This window comes from Callospermophilus lateralis, chromosome 1, assembly GCF_048772815.1.
Source record: "Callospermophilus lateralis isolate mCalLat2 chromosome 1, mCalLat2.hap1, whole genome shotgun sequence".
NCBI classification, from domain to species: domain Eukaryota; kingdom Metazoa; phylum Chordata; class Mammalia; order Rodentia; family Sciuridae; genus Callospermophilus; species Callospermophilus lateralis.
This window is the reverse complement of record NC_135305.1, coordinates 62,704,518-62,725,083: the sequence shown is the minus strand read 5'-3', so window position 1 is coordinate 62,725,083 and position 20,566 is coordinate 62,704,518. Positions and strand designations below refer to the sequence as shown.

Here is a 20,566-nt window from a genome sequence, read left to right as displayed (position 1 = left end):
GATAAAGGGGAAGGGGGAAAAAAAATTCTGGGGCCAAGATCATAAAATCACAAATGCTTTTAAAATTTGGCCAGTCAGTAATAATACTCATCACTGTCATCATCATCATCATCACCACCATCCTTCATTTTGACGGGTTGCTTTCGGAGAGCTGAAAAATTACTTTCGAATTAATAAGGGACAGTATTCTTCTTACAAGCTCTTTCTAGAACAAGGGAGGGGCTAATTAAAATATTAGCTAATTAAAGTCATCCCGATAATTACTGATTTTTCTAATTGTCAGGATGGTCATTTTTTTCTCGCCAGGTATTGTATAATCTGTGCTTCATGTCAAAAGCGTTCTCACATACTGTTGGATTTCTACCCTTTGCCCACCTGGTCCCTCCTGGAATGGGACCTGTACTGGGCAGGAGAGGTCTAAGGAAGACCCCTCTGTTCTTTCCAGAAGGCCTGCGCACGCCCTGCCATCGCTTCTCCGGAGGGTGGAGGTAAAACCAGCCAGCATTGCTACTCTCTAGCACTCTCCCCTCCCTTAATTCCTCCTCCACATTTCAGGCGCTTTTCGCAGAGTGCCACCTGTTCCTGAGGCTTACCCTTTCTCTGCCTTCACATTGACACAGAGACTGTACTCTGCGACAACCTAGACAGGCAAGGCAGCACAGGGGCTGTGACAGCCCAATGGGACTCTTTTTGGAGGCAGTTTCATTAGGACCCTACAAAGCCCTTCTCACAGCACTGTCCACTCTAGATGAAGAATCCGACCCTCTACAGCTCTGTCCTACAGAATGGCAGGATTGTGTGTGTGTGTGTTGGGGGGGGGGGAATTTTACAGCATCATATCCTTCTTTAACTGTCCCTAGCTCGGCCCTCCTCAGGTAAGCCGATCCCATTCGTACAATTCTGGCACAATTAGTACCAAGTCCCGCCAAAGGCTCTAACCTCTGGCACATGGGCAAATAGTGCCACCTGGTAGAAAGTCAATAGTGGTGCTTTAAAAATGCAACACAAACCCCTCCTACATTTGTTGTCAAATCACTTCACGATTCCTAGGCAGGCAGTGGATTCTGCGCCTGGGAAAAGGGTTGGGGGAATGCTGCTAGCGCGTGCAAAAATAAGCCCAGAAGACGCGAGCCAAGTGCTCAGCTGGAGCCTCTGCAGCCTGTGGCTGCCCGCCGGGCGGCTGGTTGTCCCCCGGGAGCCCCGCGGGGCTGGGTCCGCTCCCCCTCCGCACGCCGGGCGGCGGGAGGAAACCCACGCCGACTTTGGGAGTTCCTTTCTGCCTTGTATGGAGGGCTGCTCCCGGCCCGTCTCCGCCCGACTGCTCTGACGCCCAGCCCTCCCGCTGCCCACCCCCAGCCACCTCCCTCTGACTTTCCGGGAGAAGCCAGACGGAGCCTCTCTCTTCCACAAGTCTCCCAGCCTGCCTGCCATTCCCCCATTCCTGCATTCCCCCCCACCCCTCCCCAGCGCCGTCACCCCTCCTCCGCCCCCGCCCCCGCCTCCTCCTTTGCCTCGACAATCAGGGGAATAAATCAGGGAGGAAACCGAGAGGGAGAGCGAGAGCGCGCGAGCGCCAGCCAGCTTGCCGAGGACTGTTTCCAAAGTCGCCCTTGATGGCGGCGGAGGAGAGGGAGGCGAGGCAGCCGCGGCGCTGAGCAGCCGAGACACGCTAGTGGGTCCTCCCGCCACCGCCCCTTCCCCGGCACCCGGCTTCGTCCTAGCGGTCCCCCGCGCCACTCCACGCCGCGGGCCCCGTGTGCGCCGGCCCTCCAGACGTCGGCGGTCTGCGAGAGCGTGCTCCTTTTCCGCCGCCCGCGGTTTCCAGCACCGCTCCTTCCCCCAGCTGGGGAGGGAGGGGGGATTGATCTTCGATCGCGAAGATGGCTGCTGGCTGCCTGCTGGCCTTGACTCTGACACTTTTCCAATCTTTGCTGATCGGTCCCTCGTCCGAGGAGCCATTCCCTTCGGCCGTCACGTAAGTCGGCGGGCCCGGCAGGGCGGGGAGCGCGGCCCGGGTGATGCCGCGGGAGCTGGAGGCTGGGGTCGGTTCCCGAGTCACGGAGCTTTTCTGCCCGTGGGGGTGGGGAGCGAACGGCTGGCGAGCGGGGCTCGGATCTGGAGAGGCCGACTGAGCCGGCTGAGTGCGCGGCTCGCGGCTGGAATGCGCTCCGAACTGGCGTCTCCCGACCCTGAGCGCGGCCGGGCGCCGGGGGCCGAGCTGTCCCGAGAAACGTTGGCCGCCGACTCCTGGCGTTTTAGTCCATCTCTAAAAGGATTCTAGAAACTCAAGAGTTTAACTGGACTGGGAGAAAAGTTTCCAGTCATTCATCCGCTCTCATCAAACCCAGTTAAATAAAAAAGTTGTGTTTTGGTTGAGTATTTTACAAATAGTTAATTTCCGGCTTGCCAGGGTAGCTTGGACTTCTCCTGCACTTGGCCTCTGGGATGATTTCCAATTGCTATAGTGCCCAAACTCATTTAGATCCCCAATTCCTGGGCGCACTTGACAGCCTTTCAGATCCGAAGTGTGCTTGCTCCCCGCAGCAGAGCGTGCTGTCCACCCCGGGGCTCACAGGTACTGGGGCTGTGCAATCCAACCTCCCTGACCCTTCATTGGAATCATCTGAGTGCTGACAGATACTCGGTTTCCTGTTCTTAGAATGAAAAGAACTCCCATTCTTTTAGGGAGGGACTGTTTCCACAGTCTCCTGCAATTTTTTCCCCCTATTTTTAACATTTCTAAAATAACTTTTAAATTAAAAAAAAATCGTTGCTATTCTGGAGATGGAGTGTTGAAAGGTAACTATAGTCACACGGCAGGAAGGGAGTGAAATATAACAATTCTCTTCTCTCTCTTAGGCTGCAATAAAGTATCAAATTCAGGGGGCACATATAAATATATACATATTTTTAAATGCTCTGAATAGCCTATCAGGCATTCTGGGAAAGCATTTATTTTGGTTCTTGAAGCTACTTTAAAGCTTCTAAGAGTAGGTAAGCTTAAGTGGATGAGTCACTTTAATGCATTTTACATAACAAAAACAAAGCCCAAGGTAGCCTTCCCGGTATTTATGCTGCTGGGAATTATTTGCTGTCCTTTGTTGGCTGAGTGCTGAATAGTGGAGTTTTTGGTGGTTACCAACAGTGCATCTTTACGGGCTGAAACCCTGAAGCTATTATTTAAAATTCAGCTTAAAGTATTTATTACCTTTGGTGTCAGTGCAGGAATCTAGAGGATGGACAGTCTAACCTGGAGGAGGAGAGTGTCTAATATTTTTTTGTCATTGATTTACAGTAATGTTCCTCTTTAGATAATCTTCCATAAAAATGATTGCATATCTTTTTTGTTATGAAGGGAGAGGGTAAATGTCATCAGCAGATCTTCATTTAATTGACAGAATGTTACAACTAGATTTTTTTTAAAACATAAGAAGTGTAAGAATTTCCTTAAAATGCTTCAAAATCCTTCACTCTTATTAAGAAATCATATTTGTATTTAAAATGTTTTAGTCTTTTTGTAGCTTGGCCTATTAAGTGAGAACTCAAGTGACTCGTTTGCATTTTGTGTCAAATAAATAGTGACTTTTAAAAAGAGTTACACGAGATCATACGTTTTAAAAGTATTATTTGAAATTGACAATTTATCCATATTTCTATCCCTTGGGGAGAATGCATCATCACATTGGGGAAGATGATGGCTTTTCAAAATACAACAAATAAACCTTTTACTCCTGAACATACTGTGATAAAATATTAATGTAAAAATCCTTATTGTAAGTAGAATATTTGCAGTAACTGCTTTCCTAAAGTTAAAATAACTCAATTTTTATTATCAGAAACTTACTAGGGACAAGAAAGAGATTAAATAGTGGGGAAAAATTAGAATTAGGGCACCACAATTTCTTTTCTTTGAAAAGATTTGAATATTATTGAACAATGAAAGTATAGATGTATTTAGATTGTATGAAGCATTATTTCCTGAACTGAGAACAGATTTTGTAGCTGCGAGCCACTCTGCTATTAGTAATATTAATATTTTGGAAGGCTTCTGCATCTGCAATTATTTATTTGAAAGTCAGTAACATCATCTTCTGAGGAAAGGAGAAATAATAGTTGACATTTTTACTTCATGTTTGCTTTCAGAATAAACTTTATGAAATTAAAAAAATGTAATGTTAATTTCATCAAGATGTGGTGCCAATTGTTTTTCATGCATAAAAAGATATAAAAATATATCATGTGCAGTGTTTATCAGGATAAATCTCCAATCTTTTGGAAAAAATTCAGATTTGTAGAAACTGAAAACAAAGATTGTAGCAATTACTGAAAGCAAATGATTATGCTTCTCTTTGTAAATTTCTCTGGAAATATTGGTAAATTCTTAACAATTTTATATTTCAGAGAAAAAGTAATATGAGAAGGTTTTATCATCAAAAGAGGGAGAACATGCTCTTAACACACTATAAAATTAATTAGGCACTAATTGGAGTTGGACCTGAATTATAATTAGTAATTCAAAGTTTTTTTAGTAGAGTATTTACCATAGTATGAAGAGCTTAAGTTTTATTGTAATTAAACATAAATAATGTAGTATTCTAAATATCTAATTTTTTTTCTTTGGTTTAACAAATACTCTGCTATAACATTATCCTGTATTAAAATAGTTGTTAAAGTATTCTAATAATTAACACAAAAATAATTTGAGATTGTTTTTTTTTCAGAAAAAGAAATTTTTATACAATTCTTTCTCTGTGCTAGATGTTTCTTTTGGAAATATCTGTTCCAATAAAGTGTGAAATAAATATGTGATGTGGTAGCAACCACTTAATGCATATTGGTTTGTGTTTAATTGGGTAATATATTGTTTTCATATTATAGAATGCAAATGTTATTTTAGTGTTCTAAAATGTAGTTTTCAAAAACAGTTGTTCTTTTTTATAAATAATTCCTTGGAACATATATTAAGATACATATTCAGGATTACATGTATGATAGCCAGAATTGTAATGTTAATTTAAATCTGTCCTTAATTTTAGAATCTATTTGTAAATTCATTTTTTAAAGTGTCATATATATATATATTGTTCATATTAAACTTTTATCTCAGTTATATCCAGATGCCAGTCAACAATAATTGGTTGAAAACCCTTTATACATGGGGATTTTAATATAAACTGTATAATGGTGTAAATATATAATTAAGCATTAGAGATATCTACAGGAACTAACCATAAAATCTCATAACAGTACTTTTGAGGATTTAATACTTATGATAAAAATATTTTTGTTAGTAGATAATTTTGTATTTAAAACATGGTAGAAAAGACATTTCTGTATATTGTGGTACCGGAATGGATCTGTCTCACTCATCAAAAATGACATAGTTATTCTACACACAAGGAAATGTGCCTTATGATTAAATGAGATAAAATATTAAATATTAAACCTAAAAACAATAAACATTAGTAAATCCTTTGTTCAGGTCTTTAACTTGTTTTCACTAGCTTAACCACCTAACAACATTTATTATTCCACAGGTGTATGCTTAAAATATGCAACATTAGACACATTTTTCCATACAAGTAGTGACATAATGTTAAATTTGTTGTTATTAGGCATAGGTATATATGTAGCTATTTCATTGGCATTTCAATGGGCATTAGGTAGTCTGATATTGATATAATTTAAAGAAAAGCATTTTGGAAAGATAAACTTATGTGGCTCAAGTAAAATCCACCTTTATTGTCTTTTTCATGGTTTCACTAATTTTAGTGTAATAAATACACATAAAGCTAGAATATAAAGCAAGTGGTTCATCGTGAAAATAGGTAAAAAGTTATCACTTTTTTTCTTCAAAGAAACCTGGCTGCTTAGACAGCTTTCTAGTATATCTCCAACCTTGATAATAGTAAGGACGTACACATTGTTTTTTTCAAAAACATTTTAAAATGCCAATTATGTATTATATTCAAATTTGATATTTTCTTTTAGGAGTGTATATTCATAAAAAATGACAATGCAATTAGGAATTTTAAAAATAACTTAAAAATTGTGCTAACATCAAACTATTATTTAATTTATATATTATCTGGAAGATCATTATCTAAAATATCTGTATGATATTTTACTTCTTTTCCCTATTTTTCAATACAGAGGCAAATTCCCATGACAGTAACCTGTTCTTAATTTACATCTCATTTCCTAGTATTTTCAAACTATAACTTTTAAGTGGGTACAGTGAAATGTGGTTTTGGCAACTTAAGCAATTTGCTGATCTCCTTTGGTGTCTTATTATATATGTGGACATAAGTAGTTATAACTTAAACATACATAGAATTTTGAAAAATATCAGAATTTGATTCAGTATTTCTAAAATGTAATATGTTCTTATTTTTCAAGTGATAGTTCTCCATTATTCACATTAAAAGAGCTGTCCAAGTAGCATTTCAACAAGCAGGTAAGTTGCTTGCTGTGGAAAACCGACTCTTGCATCATATCCAGCCCATATTTGCTTAAGCTTAGTGTGCATCAGACACTGTGTCTGTGTGCATCAGACACTGTGTCACTCTGTGGGGATCAGACCTGCTTTTCATGGATTGTCTATGAGCAATACCACAAATCTTTTAAAGCCTTTCATACCTTTCTTTTCAGTCAACTTGGAACTTCACTGTGGTGGCCCAGCAGGTGGCTTACATATGATTCATTTTGTGTGTGTGTGTGTGTGTGTGTGTGTGTGTGCGCGCGCGCGCGCGCGCGCAGGAAAACATGAAGATGGTAGTGTCATATTGTTCATAGAATTGAAAGAAAAAGGGAATTAACTTCAATGTCAGTTGTTTCATTTTGTGAGTAAAAGGGTGATAAACACACTATATTTTCCACCTTTTCCTTGAGTGTCCAAAAAGATTAACATTGCAAAAGTAATTTGTGTTGTTTACATAATTGTAGTATTCTAATTAATAGGTAATATTATGTATGAGTGCACACATAGTTGTTTTTTTGTTTGTTTATTTTTTAACTCCCACTGGTTTTCTAGGGTAAAAATCCCTGTAAGATAAGTTTATTAATGAATTTCATTTTATAAGATTTCTGCCAATCCATAACTGTCTTCAGAGTTTAAATCACAAAGTATTTTTATAACACTGAAATTTAAAAGCAATTTGTCAAGAGAATGAAATGAGGCATTGTATACTAAAGCAACTTGAAACACATTCTATGGAGTGGAGTTAATGTGATTGAGTAACAAGAAGAGTGCTTTAAGAGTGCTTTCTAACGATAGTAGCGCCATCTTTTAAATAAGTGTTGAAAAGAAACTACTGAATTTAGACTCTTGGGCATTTTTTTAAAGATGTTGATGCACCTTTGTTATTCATTTAATTATATGCAGTGCTGAGAATCGAATCCAGTGCCTCACATATGCTAGGCAAGTGCTCTACCACTGAGCTACAACTTCAGCCCATTGGGCACCTATTAAAAAGTTCTTTACAGGGGCTGCGGTTGTGGCTCAGTGGTAGAGCGCTCACCTGGCATGCACGAGGCCCTGGGTTCCATCCTCAACACCACATAAAAATAAATAAACAAAATAAAGGTGGTGTGTACAACAAATAAATAAATATATATTAAAAAAGTATTTTACATAGTAAGCAATTCTATTTTTTGCATGTAGATATGGTATACTTTGAAGTTTGTAAGAATTAAACATATAGAGCAGTGGGATGTTTTAGGAATTAAGGCAAATGTGCAGGTTTTAAAATTGTACATTTGAAACATTAACTTCTAGGTATCCCTTCTTGTAGGCTTTATGTCTTTCATAGTAACTCAATACAGAGGAATTTACTATTAGCAAAATTTTAAAAGTGAGTCAAGAAAGTGGCCATTGCTCTTTTAAAAATTCCCATTCATTTGTGTAGATTCTAATGAGGTTATGAGCAAGGAAAAGATTGACATTGTTGCGTCCATATACCAGTACAATTTTATTTTTAATTTCAATAATTCAGAAACAGGCTGTTATATATAAAGCAATATTTGAAGTTCTCTTTGAATATGAATGTGGGATATTTCTGGCTAAATGTTATTTTAACATTTGCTTCTGCTGATTTTTTTTAAACCATATGCTCTGTGGATTAAAAAAATTAGGATGCACTTAAAATTCTATATCACAAGTGGAAGAACAACTTAAACTAGAAATGATGGCAGTAGAAAATAATGGTGTTGGCCACTTTAAATGTTTTAGTTGGGGTATAATCTTACTGTCTATTTTAAGTGTTTTTTTTTTTTTCTGAATAATTTAAAGTTTACTATGATGATCTTCTGGCAAATAATGAAAATTTGTTTCTGTATTCTTTTACTCAAATAACTCATTCTTCTTTTCTCTCTCTTTCATATTCATACTTGGGAACAATTGCTATTAATTATAATTTATTCTTTGCATAGAACTTCAAATTAAATGTTGAATTTTTGGTCTGCTTTCTCCCAAGTTATCCATGATCAGACCTTAATTTTGGGTCATTCTCAATTGAATCCACAGTCACTGAGAGAATTTCCTCTTAACTATCAGATGTTTCCTTCCAAGAGGAATTGTTGAGGGATTTTGATGACAGATAAATCTGTAGCACATAATTGACACTTCCATCAAAAATGTCCAACAGTCTAGACAATTGTTTCTTTTGACATTTGCCCGTATACTGTGGGGATCATTAGGGAAAAGGAATGAGCTAATAAAATTGTTCTTTTCTAAGGTGAGTACTGTCAGGCCATATAAAGCGGTGGTTAAACAATAAAGCCTTATTTTGAGAGTTAAAAGAGGAATAATAGCTCAATAAAATAAATGGGGTCAAGCTCACTGAGAAAATTGCTTGTTTTTAGAAAGTGATCAACAGGACTTGTGGTGGAAATGCTGTGAGAAGTGGGACGGAGAACAAGAAGGGAGCCTGCAGATTTATCTGGTGCAAAATTACATTGGAAATTTACCTTAGGGAATAAAGACATTAAGATTGTTTGGATCTGAAAAAATAAAGTGCTTAAAAATTCTTACTTTTAAATTAAAATCCTGGGGAAATGTTCATTGAAAAGGAAATAGTAATATAACATTTTAATAAAAACTTCTGTGCTAATTATCAAGAATGAAATTCTGTTAGTATTTTTTTTTTTCTGTTAGATTACAAGTAATGAAATAACTCGCAGATAGACAGTCTTCTAGGTAGTGCCCTTAAGACTATTTAGGTTGCTAAGTGAATAGTACATCTAATCTAGAAATGGTTTTAGTTTACACTGTCTCTTTTAATGTCCCCTGCTTCAAATATTTTTAACATCAAATATAATTTAATCCAACAATTAATGCAATTAATATTATTCAGTGCAAATTGCATGCTGCACTGGGCTGTGTGCTGAGAATACAAATTGAGAAAGCAAGTTTTCATGGAAGACAATCACCACTCCCAGCTGAGTGTGAAACAGTGGAACATCAAAGTTAAACCAAGCAAAGGGCATGTTCTGTGTTCAAAAAGCATGATCTAAAGAAACATGGTCTGTCCCTTGTTAGGCATGGATCTCATGTGTGGAGGAGATGCGGATTGGACTATTGGCTTCAGTTTGTTATACATTTCTTGCATTAAGACCAAAGAAGGAGATGCGTAGTGCCCACAGAACAAAAACATTTGCAGTACCTCTGCTCTGTGCACCAAAACAAAAATTGGTCTTCATCCTGTGTTGCTGTTGGCATTTTTAAATTAAAATAAACCCCCAAAACATAGTAGATTTTGAATCATAGTATGTAGAAGGTGGATATAAAAGGATCAGTACTTGTGACAAAGGCAACAAGCATAGTTAGAACCCTATTAGTGCAGTCACTGAAAGAGAGATGCTCACATTCTGTAAAAGAATAGTGGCACTGAGAACAGGATGTAGCTTTGAAATACAGAGTAGAAGTAAAATTTCAGACCTTGGTGATTATAGGATTTGTGGAGTCAGAGAAATGTTGGGGATGATGCCAACCTCTGACAGGCTATGTTTTACTAAACCTTATAGATCAGGGAATGCAGGAGGAATACATTGTTGGACATTTTGAGTTTCACCATCTTGTAGATATCTGTCAGGCCTCCAGAAATATGTATCTGAAGGAAGTTTGGAGGCAAATTTGGAGAACAGTATCTTTGAAGACAGAGGATGAGTTCGTTCATTTATTTAGCTAATATTTATTTAATGTCCACTGGGATAGGCACTGTGAGTTTCAGAAAAACCTTGATCTACAGTTGCATTTTGCACAGAGGTCAAACAAGATGACATCATTCAAGACGTTTCAGGACAGTGATGTTAAGGAGCAACATTAGTAGTATTGGGAACAGAAACATGGTTTCAATAGCTTGAGGAGTTGAGAGAAGTTGAGAATATGGAGACAGCAAGTGCAAATTTCTCTTTCAAGGAATTTGGCAATTTGAGGAATGTGAGAGTAAATTCAGAGGAAGGAGGCTAAATAAGGCATTTGGGATTCTTTAGTTTTAAGCTTAAGAGTTTTATTAGACCATTTGCACTTACAGGTAGAAGAAAACCATAGGTCTATCTTAACCATAAAGGGAGATATTTTTTTTAAACGGTAGGGGAGTAGAGCAATCATGAAATTGAGGCCAGGTATTTGCCAACAATTGTAGAAAGGGGTGAAACTACTAGCAGAATCATCTCTCAAGTCGGCCTCTACTATTTTGTGTTACCTGCTCTTTTTCTAGGCAAATTATCTTTATCTGCTTCCCAGAGCTTCAGTGTTAATTGAATGATTGAACTTTTGAACTACCTTGAGTCTAGGATCCTACCCAAGAGAGGTAGTCTGAAGATGGGTGATGGTCACTAACCAGTCAGTTGTGGCCAGGAGATGGGATTTGGAAAAGGGACACTGGTTGCCTGAGTTACAGCTACTTCTCCATTCCTGACTCAATCTCATTATATTGCAGAAGGCCAGTGGCTATTTCTGTGGATGTTGGAAAAGGTAATTCCCTGGAAAAGGGCCTAGTGGGTGGGAAAGGTTGTTCAGGAAGCTAAGAGTTACAGATTTGAGCATCTGAGAGGAGGTGGACCAAATGGTAGAGAGATGAAAGCAGGAGAGAGGTTATGATTGATGTGTGAATGTTCTGATAGAGGCAGGTGAGAAAGGGATCAAGACTAAAAACATGACTTACAAAGCAACTTTTGAAATATGAAATAGCTTTGAGAATTAAAACAGATGGTTAGAATATAAGATAGATACAATTTTAATTTACAAGAGATGTGTTTGGAGGAATGATCTAATTGCATATTCCTTTCTCAAGAAGGAATGGCATGATTCAGAAGTTAATTCATAACATTAGTAATATTAAAATTTTGAGATGCATGGACTAGAATTTAATTTTTCTTAACATGGTAGTAACAGGATTTCAGTTCATCACTATCTTCCATTTGAGACACAACAACATTTGATTTTCTTTTGTCTTTAGTTTTCATTGACATCTTTCCTAGGAGAGATTTGTTTCTTGAAGATCCATGTAGTTTTAATGTCATTAGATTTAGTGTATGTGTTTAGGACAAAACATGTTACAATAATATTATTGAAAAGGAAACAACAACAATAACAACAAAAATGAACAGATAATTCTTGCCTTTGCAATTTAACATTATTATTTATAACTTTTGGGCAGATAGAGGTGGCTCACTGCCTTACTCTATTGATGCTTCCTGCTTCCCCTGGCCCCATATCCTATCTTGAAATAGATTCTTGTCAAGAAAACAAAATAATAAATTCACTTAGATAACAAACCACTGACAGATAGAATATTCCTGCAAAGCATGTCCCTGGTCAGCCCTTACTGAGGCATCTCAGGTCTCCTGAAGGTCTGGAAATTACTGGCAGCTGCTTTCACAGCAGTTCCCTGAGTTTCCAAGATGAATGAATGAATGGTGAGGATGGCAAAGGCCTGCAGATCCAAGAATCAATCTTGATCTCATTGGTACCATTCAGTGTGGAAAAACCACCCTTGTGGTTTGTGGCAAGAGATGAAAAGAGTTAGAGTGGGCTATTTATTTCCCTTTTGTGACTTAGCTTTTTTTCCATCCTCTCTCCCATAGTTACTCAGAGCTCAAATAAGAGCTAATTTTGATGTCTCTATCTACAGAGTGGCAGATAGAACACTCAATAATGACTAACAATCATCCTTTATTATTATAATATTACTCTGAGATTGTGAGCTCTTCTTTATGCCAGACACTGTGAGTTAATTAATACCTTCCATGTTGTTAAATGAATCTAACTTTTAAGTCAGTCTTCTAAGATAAATCTTACTATTATGTCTTTGTTATAGATGAGGAAACTTAAGTTTAGAGTGTAAAGAATTTTTTGGAATTTTGTTTGGAGCTAAAATTTGATCTGGAGCAGCTTGGTTCTGGACTCCTGTGCTTACCTGCTGTGCTTTGTTACCTTTTGCAGGGCTTTGAGGTATCAGCATCTCACCTGGCTGCATATTGTGACAATAAGATGGAGGGAGAGAAGGAATCAATGTAAAGGAGAGCAGAACTAACCCTAAATCTCAATTTCTCCATATTCAGAGCAAGGATATTATTATTGCATCCTGTATTCTGCACTGTATTATTGGAATTGTCAAAGGAAAGAGTGCATAAAGGACTGTTGTCAATGGACAGGCTTTATTATTTGTACTTTGTGTGATTTTTCTGCTTTTAAGAACTCATGAGTTGATGACTGTGGTATGTGAGCTAGATTATTGTGCTCATATATCATTTGAGCCATGAGAAAAATTTGAAATGAGTAGAAAAAAAATGAATGCATAGCGAGCCTTAAAAATGTCTCTTCCTAAGACTTGTGTAGACTTTTATTATAAAAAAAGAAATGAAGGAGAAGATTCAGTGGAGTTCATGTGGGCTAGGGAGGGTACAGTGCTCCATCTCTAGGTTAAAGATAGAACCCAGGTGCTAAAAGAGACCAAGAGGAAGCAGAACCACAAAGGGGTTTACTGTGTTTCATCTTATCTTGACATTTCAGCTGACACCTGTTGAATGTGTACCCTGTCACAGGAGATGGAATCCATTTTTAAAAGTCATAATTTTGCCACTTATAACCTCTCATTGTCAAAGATGTGTGTTTTCAGCATCCAAACAGAATATTTGAAAGTTAAGAAAGCAATCTATCTATGATGCTTATAGAAAGGATTCCAGACAACCCTAGAAATTGAGGGCAGGATAGTAAAATCGAGACTAATTGTATTTTTAGCAACCAACACACAAATCAGCAGAAATCTGCCAAGAGTAGACCCAAAAAGGACAATTTTTACTTGACTCATCCAACTGATGATTAGTTATACTCATTTAACCCACCCTTTCACTTTTAGTATAAAGGGAATTTGAGCCTTTTACAAACACTGTTCTCTTCGTAGTAAAAATGAAAAATTTAACATTTCTACTACAAACTTCCAATCAATTTGGGAAGAAAGTTGTTTTAGATTACATTTATATCTTGACTAATGAGTACAACCTGATGATAACCTTTGAAGCAGCAGGTTTTCAAGTGCCAGGAACCTGCCTTTTTGTGGCAGTCATTTTGACATTTGTCATAAACAGGGATGTGTAAAATTCTTCTGATGTCTGTCACTTTAAAAATACCGACATTTATTTGCCCAGGACATTATATTAGAACTGACTTAAATTTGCATCTGCAAAAATGTTATGAGGAAGGGCACAATGAAGGATATGCAGATTGCTGTAAATTAAACATATTGAATGCTTGGTTGTGTCTCAAACACCTGATTTTCCTGTTAAAGCAAATGTAAAAATCACAATTAACTTCCATAAGGCAGAATTTTATTGTGCATGTGTTACTTAGTTCCCATGGGATTGATACATGGGTATAAAGGTTTACCAGTGAGTAATTGTTTAAAATTTATATTAATTCTCAGTGGTAATAAATAAACATAAGGGAATGGTAACTCATCACAGACTAAACCATGCATGATAATTGAATGAGATCCTTCATCTCCTTAAATTATCAAATGTGACACAACCTGTCTGTGTGGTGTCTAAAAGCCAGCTGAGTCCCTGGGTGTAAATGACCATGACAGAAGGGCCAGTTGAGAGCTGTAAGCCTTGGATTTGTCCTACCATTTCTGGGTCCCTGGATTTTGAATATATATTATATAAAGATTTACATTTACTTGAATGATCATCAAGTATTTGAATATGTGTATTACACTAAATTTATTAAGCAAAGGGCAGAAAGTGTTGGTTTCTGTCATATTTAAAAAAAAAAAAAAAACATCTAATGTGGAGCCATTTGACCTGGAGATTTTTCTTGTAATTCTAATCCACTCCTGGAGAAATCTATTGAGATCCTTAAGGATTATTTTTGCTAAGTAATCTTTTATGCTGTTTGTACTAAGCAGATTAGCGCACAGGGAGGAACTCTTCCTTGGAATGGGCATGGGAAGGGGGAACCAAGTCAAAAAATAAAACACCGCACCTAGTTCCTTGTTCAGTGTCTTGAAATTCTCTTTTAGATTTTTCATGCTGTACCTCATGGCTTTTGTCTGAGGCTAAGTTGTACATCACTAGAAGAAATGGCAAGCTTCATCAGCTGCCAGTTGGATCTATAACCTCTCTGTTTACCGAATTAGAGCAGATTCCTGCCAAGATGCACAGGTTTCCTGCATTTTCAGTGGATCTAGATGTTGGCTCCATGCTAAATTATCATCAAAGCAGTTTTCTTATATCCTGTACCAACTACCAAGCACATACTTATAATTCTAAGAAGCGGCCACATGTGGTGGTGGTGTTGTCTTTCCAGACCATAAGATAGATGGGTATTTGAGGGACTGTTTTTTCCAGTTCTCAACAGGCTTCTTAACTAGCACCATTCTAGAGGTAGAGAGAAGTTAATTTCTTAGGAAGTGGAGGCTTTTAAACATCAGGATTTAATTCTCTCAGGGAATTTGGCTGGTTAGTTAACAGTGTAGATTCAAAGCTCAGCTCTGCAAAGTATTAGCTGGGTAACATGAATGAGTTTAGCTTCCCATTGATAGAATTTCATAGGGAGAGGATTAAAACTTCAAAGGATTAAAAAATGTTAGCTCAGGTCAAGCACCTGTACCTTGGAAGCACAAAACAAACATAATTTGTTTAGAAGCAGGAGAATTTAGTGGAGCCAGGTGACCTGGGTTTCTGTTTGTTACATTAAGTCCAGGTGGGACTTACCTTGGTAACAGTGTGAGGAAAAATCCCTGGCTTTAGCTATAACAGCTAATTGCTCACTTCTCAACTGTTTCTTAAATGTGTGGTCTTAGTTGTCACCATGAATTAGATCATTCTTGGTACTTGAGCATACATGTTGCTTGTGGGTATCCTACTGAAAAGGTTATTTCTCACCCCACCCCCATTTTCCTTTCCTCTCTGAAAGCCAAAATGGGGGAAATCTGATGTTTTCCTCCCTTGTAAATACTGTGTGACTACCAAATTGTATTAAGTTGTACCATAACACTGAGTTTCTTTCTGTATCTGGTTGAAGGGTATATTAGGTAATATATAATGGAGTTATTGACATTAAGTAATATATAATGGAGCCATTGACTTTGCATTCTTGTTTGTAGAAAAACAATTTTAGTTGCATATTGTCACTGATGATTTTGGTTCTGTGAAAGAGACTACATATTCTCACATTACAGTATTTTTCTTGTAAGTGTTGAAAACTCTGAAAATGATAACTTTAAAACTATACAAGGAATAATTGCCATATTATGTATGGCTTTTCATTGTGCTGCATGGATTACCTTTCCACCTAGAGATTAAATAGGAGGAATTAGAAAAGGTGTTAAATACTCAACATGTGCGTGAAAGGATGTGAATCAGATCATACATATACAAAGGAAATAAAAAACTGACCACTAGTTTAAAGTTCAGTGAATTAAACTAATCAGACAGAATTGTTATGAAGCATTTTATTTAAATATAGATAAAATGAATTCCATGTTTAACATCCAGTAATATACATTTATTTATTTATTATTGTTTCACATTTTCTACACTGTATAACATTATCTCAGGCATGATGGTTTAAAATATCTATCATCTCACAGTTTCTGTGGTGAGAATTCATGGTGATCCCTTATTCAGGGTCTCACAAAGGTACAATAAAATGTTGCCTGTCCTGCATTCCTTGATGAGACTACTTTCTGCTCCTCTTTCAGGCTCCTGTTGTTGTTGAGGCCCTATTAAAATGTCTTCTAATAAAGCATCAACTTATTTCTTCAAGACTAGCAAGAAAATCTCTCATATCAGAAAGGGGAACTGGCACTTTTCAGGACTGTTAATTGATTAAGTTAGGCTACCATTATACCCTTACTTTTGATTAATTCAAATGATTTGTGATCTTACTTTTGTAGAATCCCTTTGCCATTGTCACATAATATAACCTGATCACGGCACTGGCCTTCTTTCTAATCACATACTGGTTTATCCAGTAGGTGAGGACATTTTAAAATTCTGCCTACCATATGTTTGCTATTAGGCAAGCATTGTCAGTCACGAGAAACCCTGAAAATGTGAATATTTCTTCCTTTCCCACTCATTTAGGACACACTCTGAAGCATCAGTTGACCTGTCCTCCTTTTGTCTCTAGGTAAACTGTTGTCACACTAGTTCTGATCCATCTTGGAGAAAAGTGAATTCCAGGTCATTGCTACTCATCAAGAATGCAACATTAGCTTAATGTTCCCCTTTCATAAAGAAGAATTCTCTATGTTCTGGTTTAAGCCAATTTATTCTATTCTTATCAATAGACGTGCAAGATTGTTTTACATTGGTTATGAAAAAAAAATCTTCTGAAATGCCAAAGATTGAGATATTTCAAATTAAGGTTTATATGTGGGTCTCTCTTAAATTTTATGCATTTCCCTGCCTGTAAACTTAGTAACTCTTTAAAATACAATCAGAACCAATTTTTAAAATGTGTGTTATATGGAATGAGAATGTTCTCTAACTAATGCCCCTTTAAAGTATTAATGATGTTCCTCCAGTGAATAGATGCAGGTGAATACCTGTGAATTCTGCTTTTCAAAGAAAAAAAATGATGATAATGCTTTTTTCCACAGTACTTAAGTAATGGGTACTTTGTAAGTTAACCTAAAAAGAAGGCCCCTTGCTTACAGCATATAGTGCTTCCTTGCTGCCTTGTGCATACCTAGTCCATTCATTTTCAAAGTACTGCTAGTTGTCTAATTTGTTTAAGATCTGTCTTGTTATACCTTTAGCACTAATTAATTTGCTAACACCAGGGGACTCTGGCCAAAGTAATTGCTAATTCAGTTCTGTTCACATTAACTGTGCTAGAGGAGCAGGGTTGATTTATTTCGTAAATTTCATATCCATTGGTTCTTCTTTTGTTTGCTTGCTTTTGTAGTACTAGAAATTGAACTCAGGGCCTCATACTTATAAGGCAAGTGCTCTACTACTGAGCTACATCCCCAGCTCAATTTTATATCCATTGCAAAGGAGTATTCTTGTGAAATGCAATGAAAATTAACTAATGGAAAAGTGAAGTTTAAAAAGATAAAATATAAATTCCATTTTAAAATAAATAGAGTGAAACTTCATAAAATTACTTTCTTAAAAGTATTGTAAAAGTCCAAGGACTCTTAATATCTGTACTTTTCTTGTAGAAACAATTCATGGACTGGCAGGATGTGTAGAACACAACCTGAATAGCTCTAGTTTAATTGATTTGGGTATTAAAGATAAGTATATTTGCTGATTTCAGTTTGAAAATGGCATTAAAAAAGCTAGAACAGAAGATTGCATGTTAAACAGCTTCACATTGAAATGATATGGGGTATGCTCCACTTTTATGCTTGTCTTCTCATCTACCTGTTAGGAAGCAATGGCCTTTTTCTTGAAGTAATCATCATCATTTGGTTTGAAGGGAGCCTCCTATTTGATTGTTACATGCTGTTTCTAACCAGGATATTATGTTATTTACAAGCAAATTTGACCTTCAGTGTATTCTCCATAGAACATTTACTATTTGCTTGAGTCCAAACACTTGCTGTTGGCAGAGCAATTATTTTGATACTGCAATAAAAGGCAGTACTGCATACTTTTTATGTGACCACTTCAGAAAATCTATTAATGTGAATGTAGCTGTTTCTTTCTGATGGATTGCAAGATTCCTTCTAAATAATAATAATAATAATAATAATGCAAAATTATTATTCCCAAAGCAACTTATGTCCAAGAATCAAGATGAAACCATCCTAATACATAACTGGAGGAGGTTGAATTTCCTCCACACTTTTTAAAGGTGTGTGGGGGTGGGGTGGGATCTATATAAAGTATGTTTGGCCTATGGGACTGAAGCTACTTAGAAATATCCTTGAGGGCTGGGGTTGTGGCTAAGTGGTAGAGCACTTGCCTAGCATGTGTGAGGCACTGGGTTCGATTCTCAGCATCACATACAAATATATGAATAAAATAAAAGTCCAACAATGTCTAAAAAATTAAAAAAAAAGAAATATCTATTGATATCTCAGATCCCAGGGTGTCTGCCAAAGTATAAAAGTATAAATATTTTCATTGTATTAAAACACATCCAGAATAATCAAACAATATGTTCCTGCAAAAGACAAGTAAAAGTTTCAATGAGTGGAATATACCATTTATCTTTAGTTCAAATGTTTACTTAGCAAATAGTGAGAATTGCAGAGTTTTTTCATTTTGTGGACCCCTGTTTCTTCCCAAGTACCTATGCACATTGAAATGGAAATGGGTGAAAAAATGTTTTGTTTTTTTTTTGACAAAGCATATTTCTTTTGCTTGTACTTGTTTAGAGATTTTTTTTTTGAGAGCCTATTACCAAATACGTCCTTATATTGCACATATGACTTTGAGGAAATTGAGGCACATTTTGTGATATCAGTAGACTAGCAAAAGGTTATCTGTTTTCTCTTTTCTTCTCTTGACCTCTCCGATCTTCTCCTGTCCTCTCCCTTCCCTCTCTCCTCCCCCCTTCCTTCTCTCTCTCTCTCTCTTTCTCCTTACAACCTCCCCCCCTTTCTTTCCATTGAACCCAGGAGTGCTTTACCACTGAGCATTCCTGGATTCAATGGAAAGAAAGAAGGGGGGAGGTTGTGAGGAGAGACCTTTAAAATATATTTTAAAGGGCCAGGTTGTGACCCTGGCCCTTTAAAATATATTATGTAGAGATAGGGTCTTGTTGAGTTGCTAGGGCCTCCCTAAATTGCCAAGACTGAGTTTGAACTCAAAATCCTTCTGCCTCAGCCTGCTGAGCTGCTGGGATTACAGCAGTGTGCCACTGAACATTGCCAGGCATCTGCTTTTTAAAGGGATTTTTTTTTTTTTTTTTAAAACATGCAGTCCCTTCTAAATTCTTATTTACAATACACTTATTCCTGAACAATTGTCTCAAGGACTTTATAGAGTTTTCTGGACTACTGAGCTAAATTGGTTTCCTAGAAAATAAGATTTTATATGTTTTAAGGCTGTCTTGAGGGGTTCTTATTCCACTCTTTAATGGATCACTTATACCTTCTTAAATTAAGTTGTTTCTTTTTGTATAAATGCTGTATCTCTCCAATAATACTTAGGATGTTTGGTCAAGAAATATATTGATGTTAACAGTACTACATGGACTTTTGCTAAACTTCCCAAAGTAGCTATTTTCTTCTAAGTGATTTTCAGGATAAGCTCACAAAATACTTTATTGACAGATTGCCTTATAACTTCATGAATTTCATATAGTCAAATTTATAACTATTTCTGTGTGGTTTAAAAATTTTCCAAAAAAAAAAAGAAAAAGAAAAAAGAGAGAGAGAGAGAGAGAGAGAGAGAGAGAGAGCCAGCGAGCACAATTTAGAATATTGCAGAGGCCATATTCCAAGAGAAATCTTCTGAAATCTTACCATTAAAAAATTGTCTAATACCTTGATAACCATTATAGTTAATTATTACAATAAAACATTAATTATTATTACATTTTATATGCACATAACTTGAAGCATCTTGGAAGATGACCCTTACAAATGAATATTTTAATTTAATTTATACAATTTGACCAAAAATGTCGTGTGAGCATTTGAAGCCAGCTATTTGATAAACCACACACCTAAAAATTATTATTTGTTTTCCAGCTTTGGTTAAGGGTTGCTTAGGTCTTTTTCTTAGGGCTGTGTGCAGCAAAGTGTATTTAAAAAATAAATATGAATGAGGTTACCAAAACCTTTTCTGCATCAGGGAAGATTTATGGGACCTGGATTGTTTCTTCTAAATTGCCTATAAGATCATTCTATTGACTTTAAATAGGCTTGAAATTAGATTTTTTGGGTTATTCTTTCTCATCCCTGACAAAACTTATTTTCAGTCATATTGTAATTAAGGAACAATGCATCCATGATCTGATTAGTTCTGAGCTAGCCCTGCATCCAAGTGAGTACCTCAGAAGAGAGATGGCCATTATTTTTATTAGTATAAAAGGTAATCAATCACCAACTATGCTAAAACTTGGCTTTGTGTCCATCTTTATTTCTTCCCTTACTCT

General features: G+C 36.8%; 1 protein-coding gene across 1 annotated transcript in view; it reads left to right on the top strand.

The window, feature by feature from the left end:
- Positions 1-1,391: 1,391 nt before the first annotated feature.
- Cacna2d1 (calcium voltage-gated channel auxiliary subunit alpha2delta 1) overlaps positions 1,392-20,566 on the top strand; it is a 449,854-nt gene continuing 430,679 nt past the window's right edge. The window contains exon 1 of the mRNA XM_076835140.2: positions 1,392-1,975. Coding sequence (XP_076691255.1) covers positions 1,881-1,975 — 95 coding nt within the window. The 5' untranslated portion in view covers positions 1,392-1,880. The remainder of the gene's footprint in view (positions 1,976-20,566) is intronic.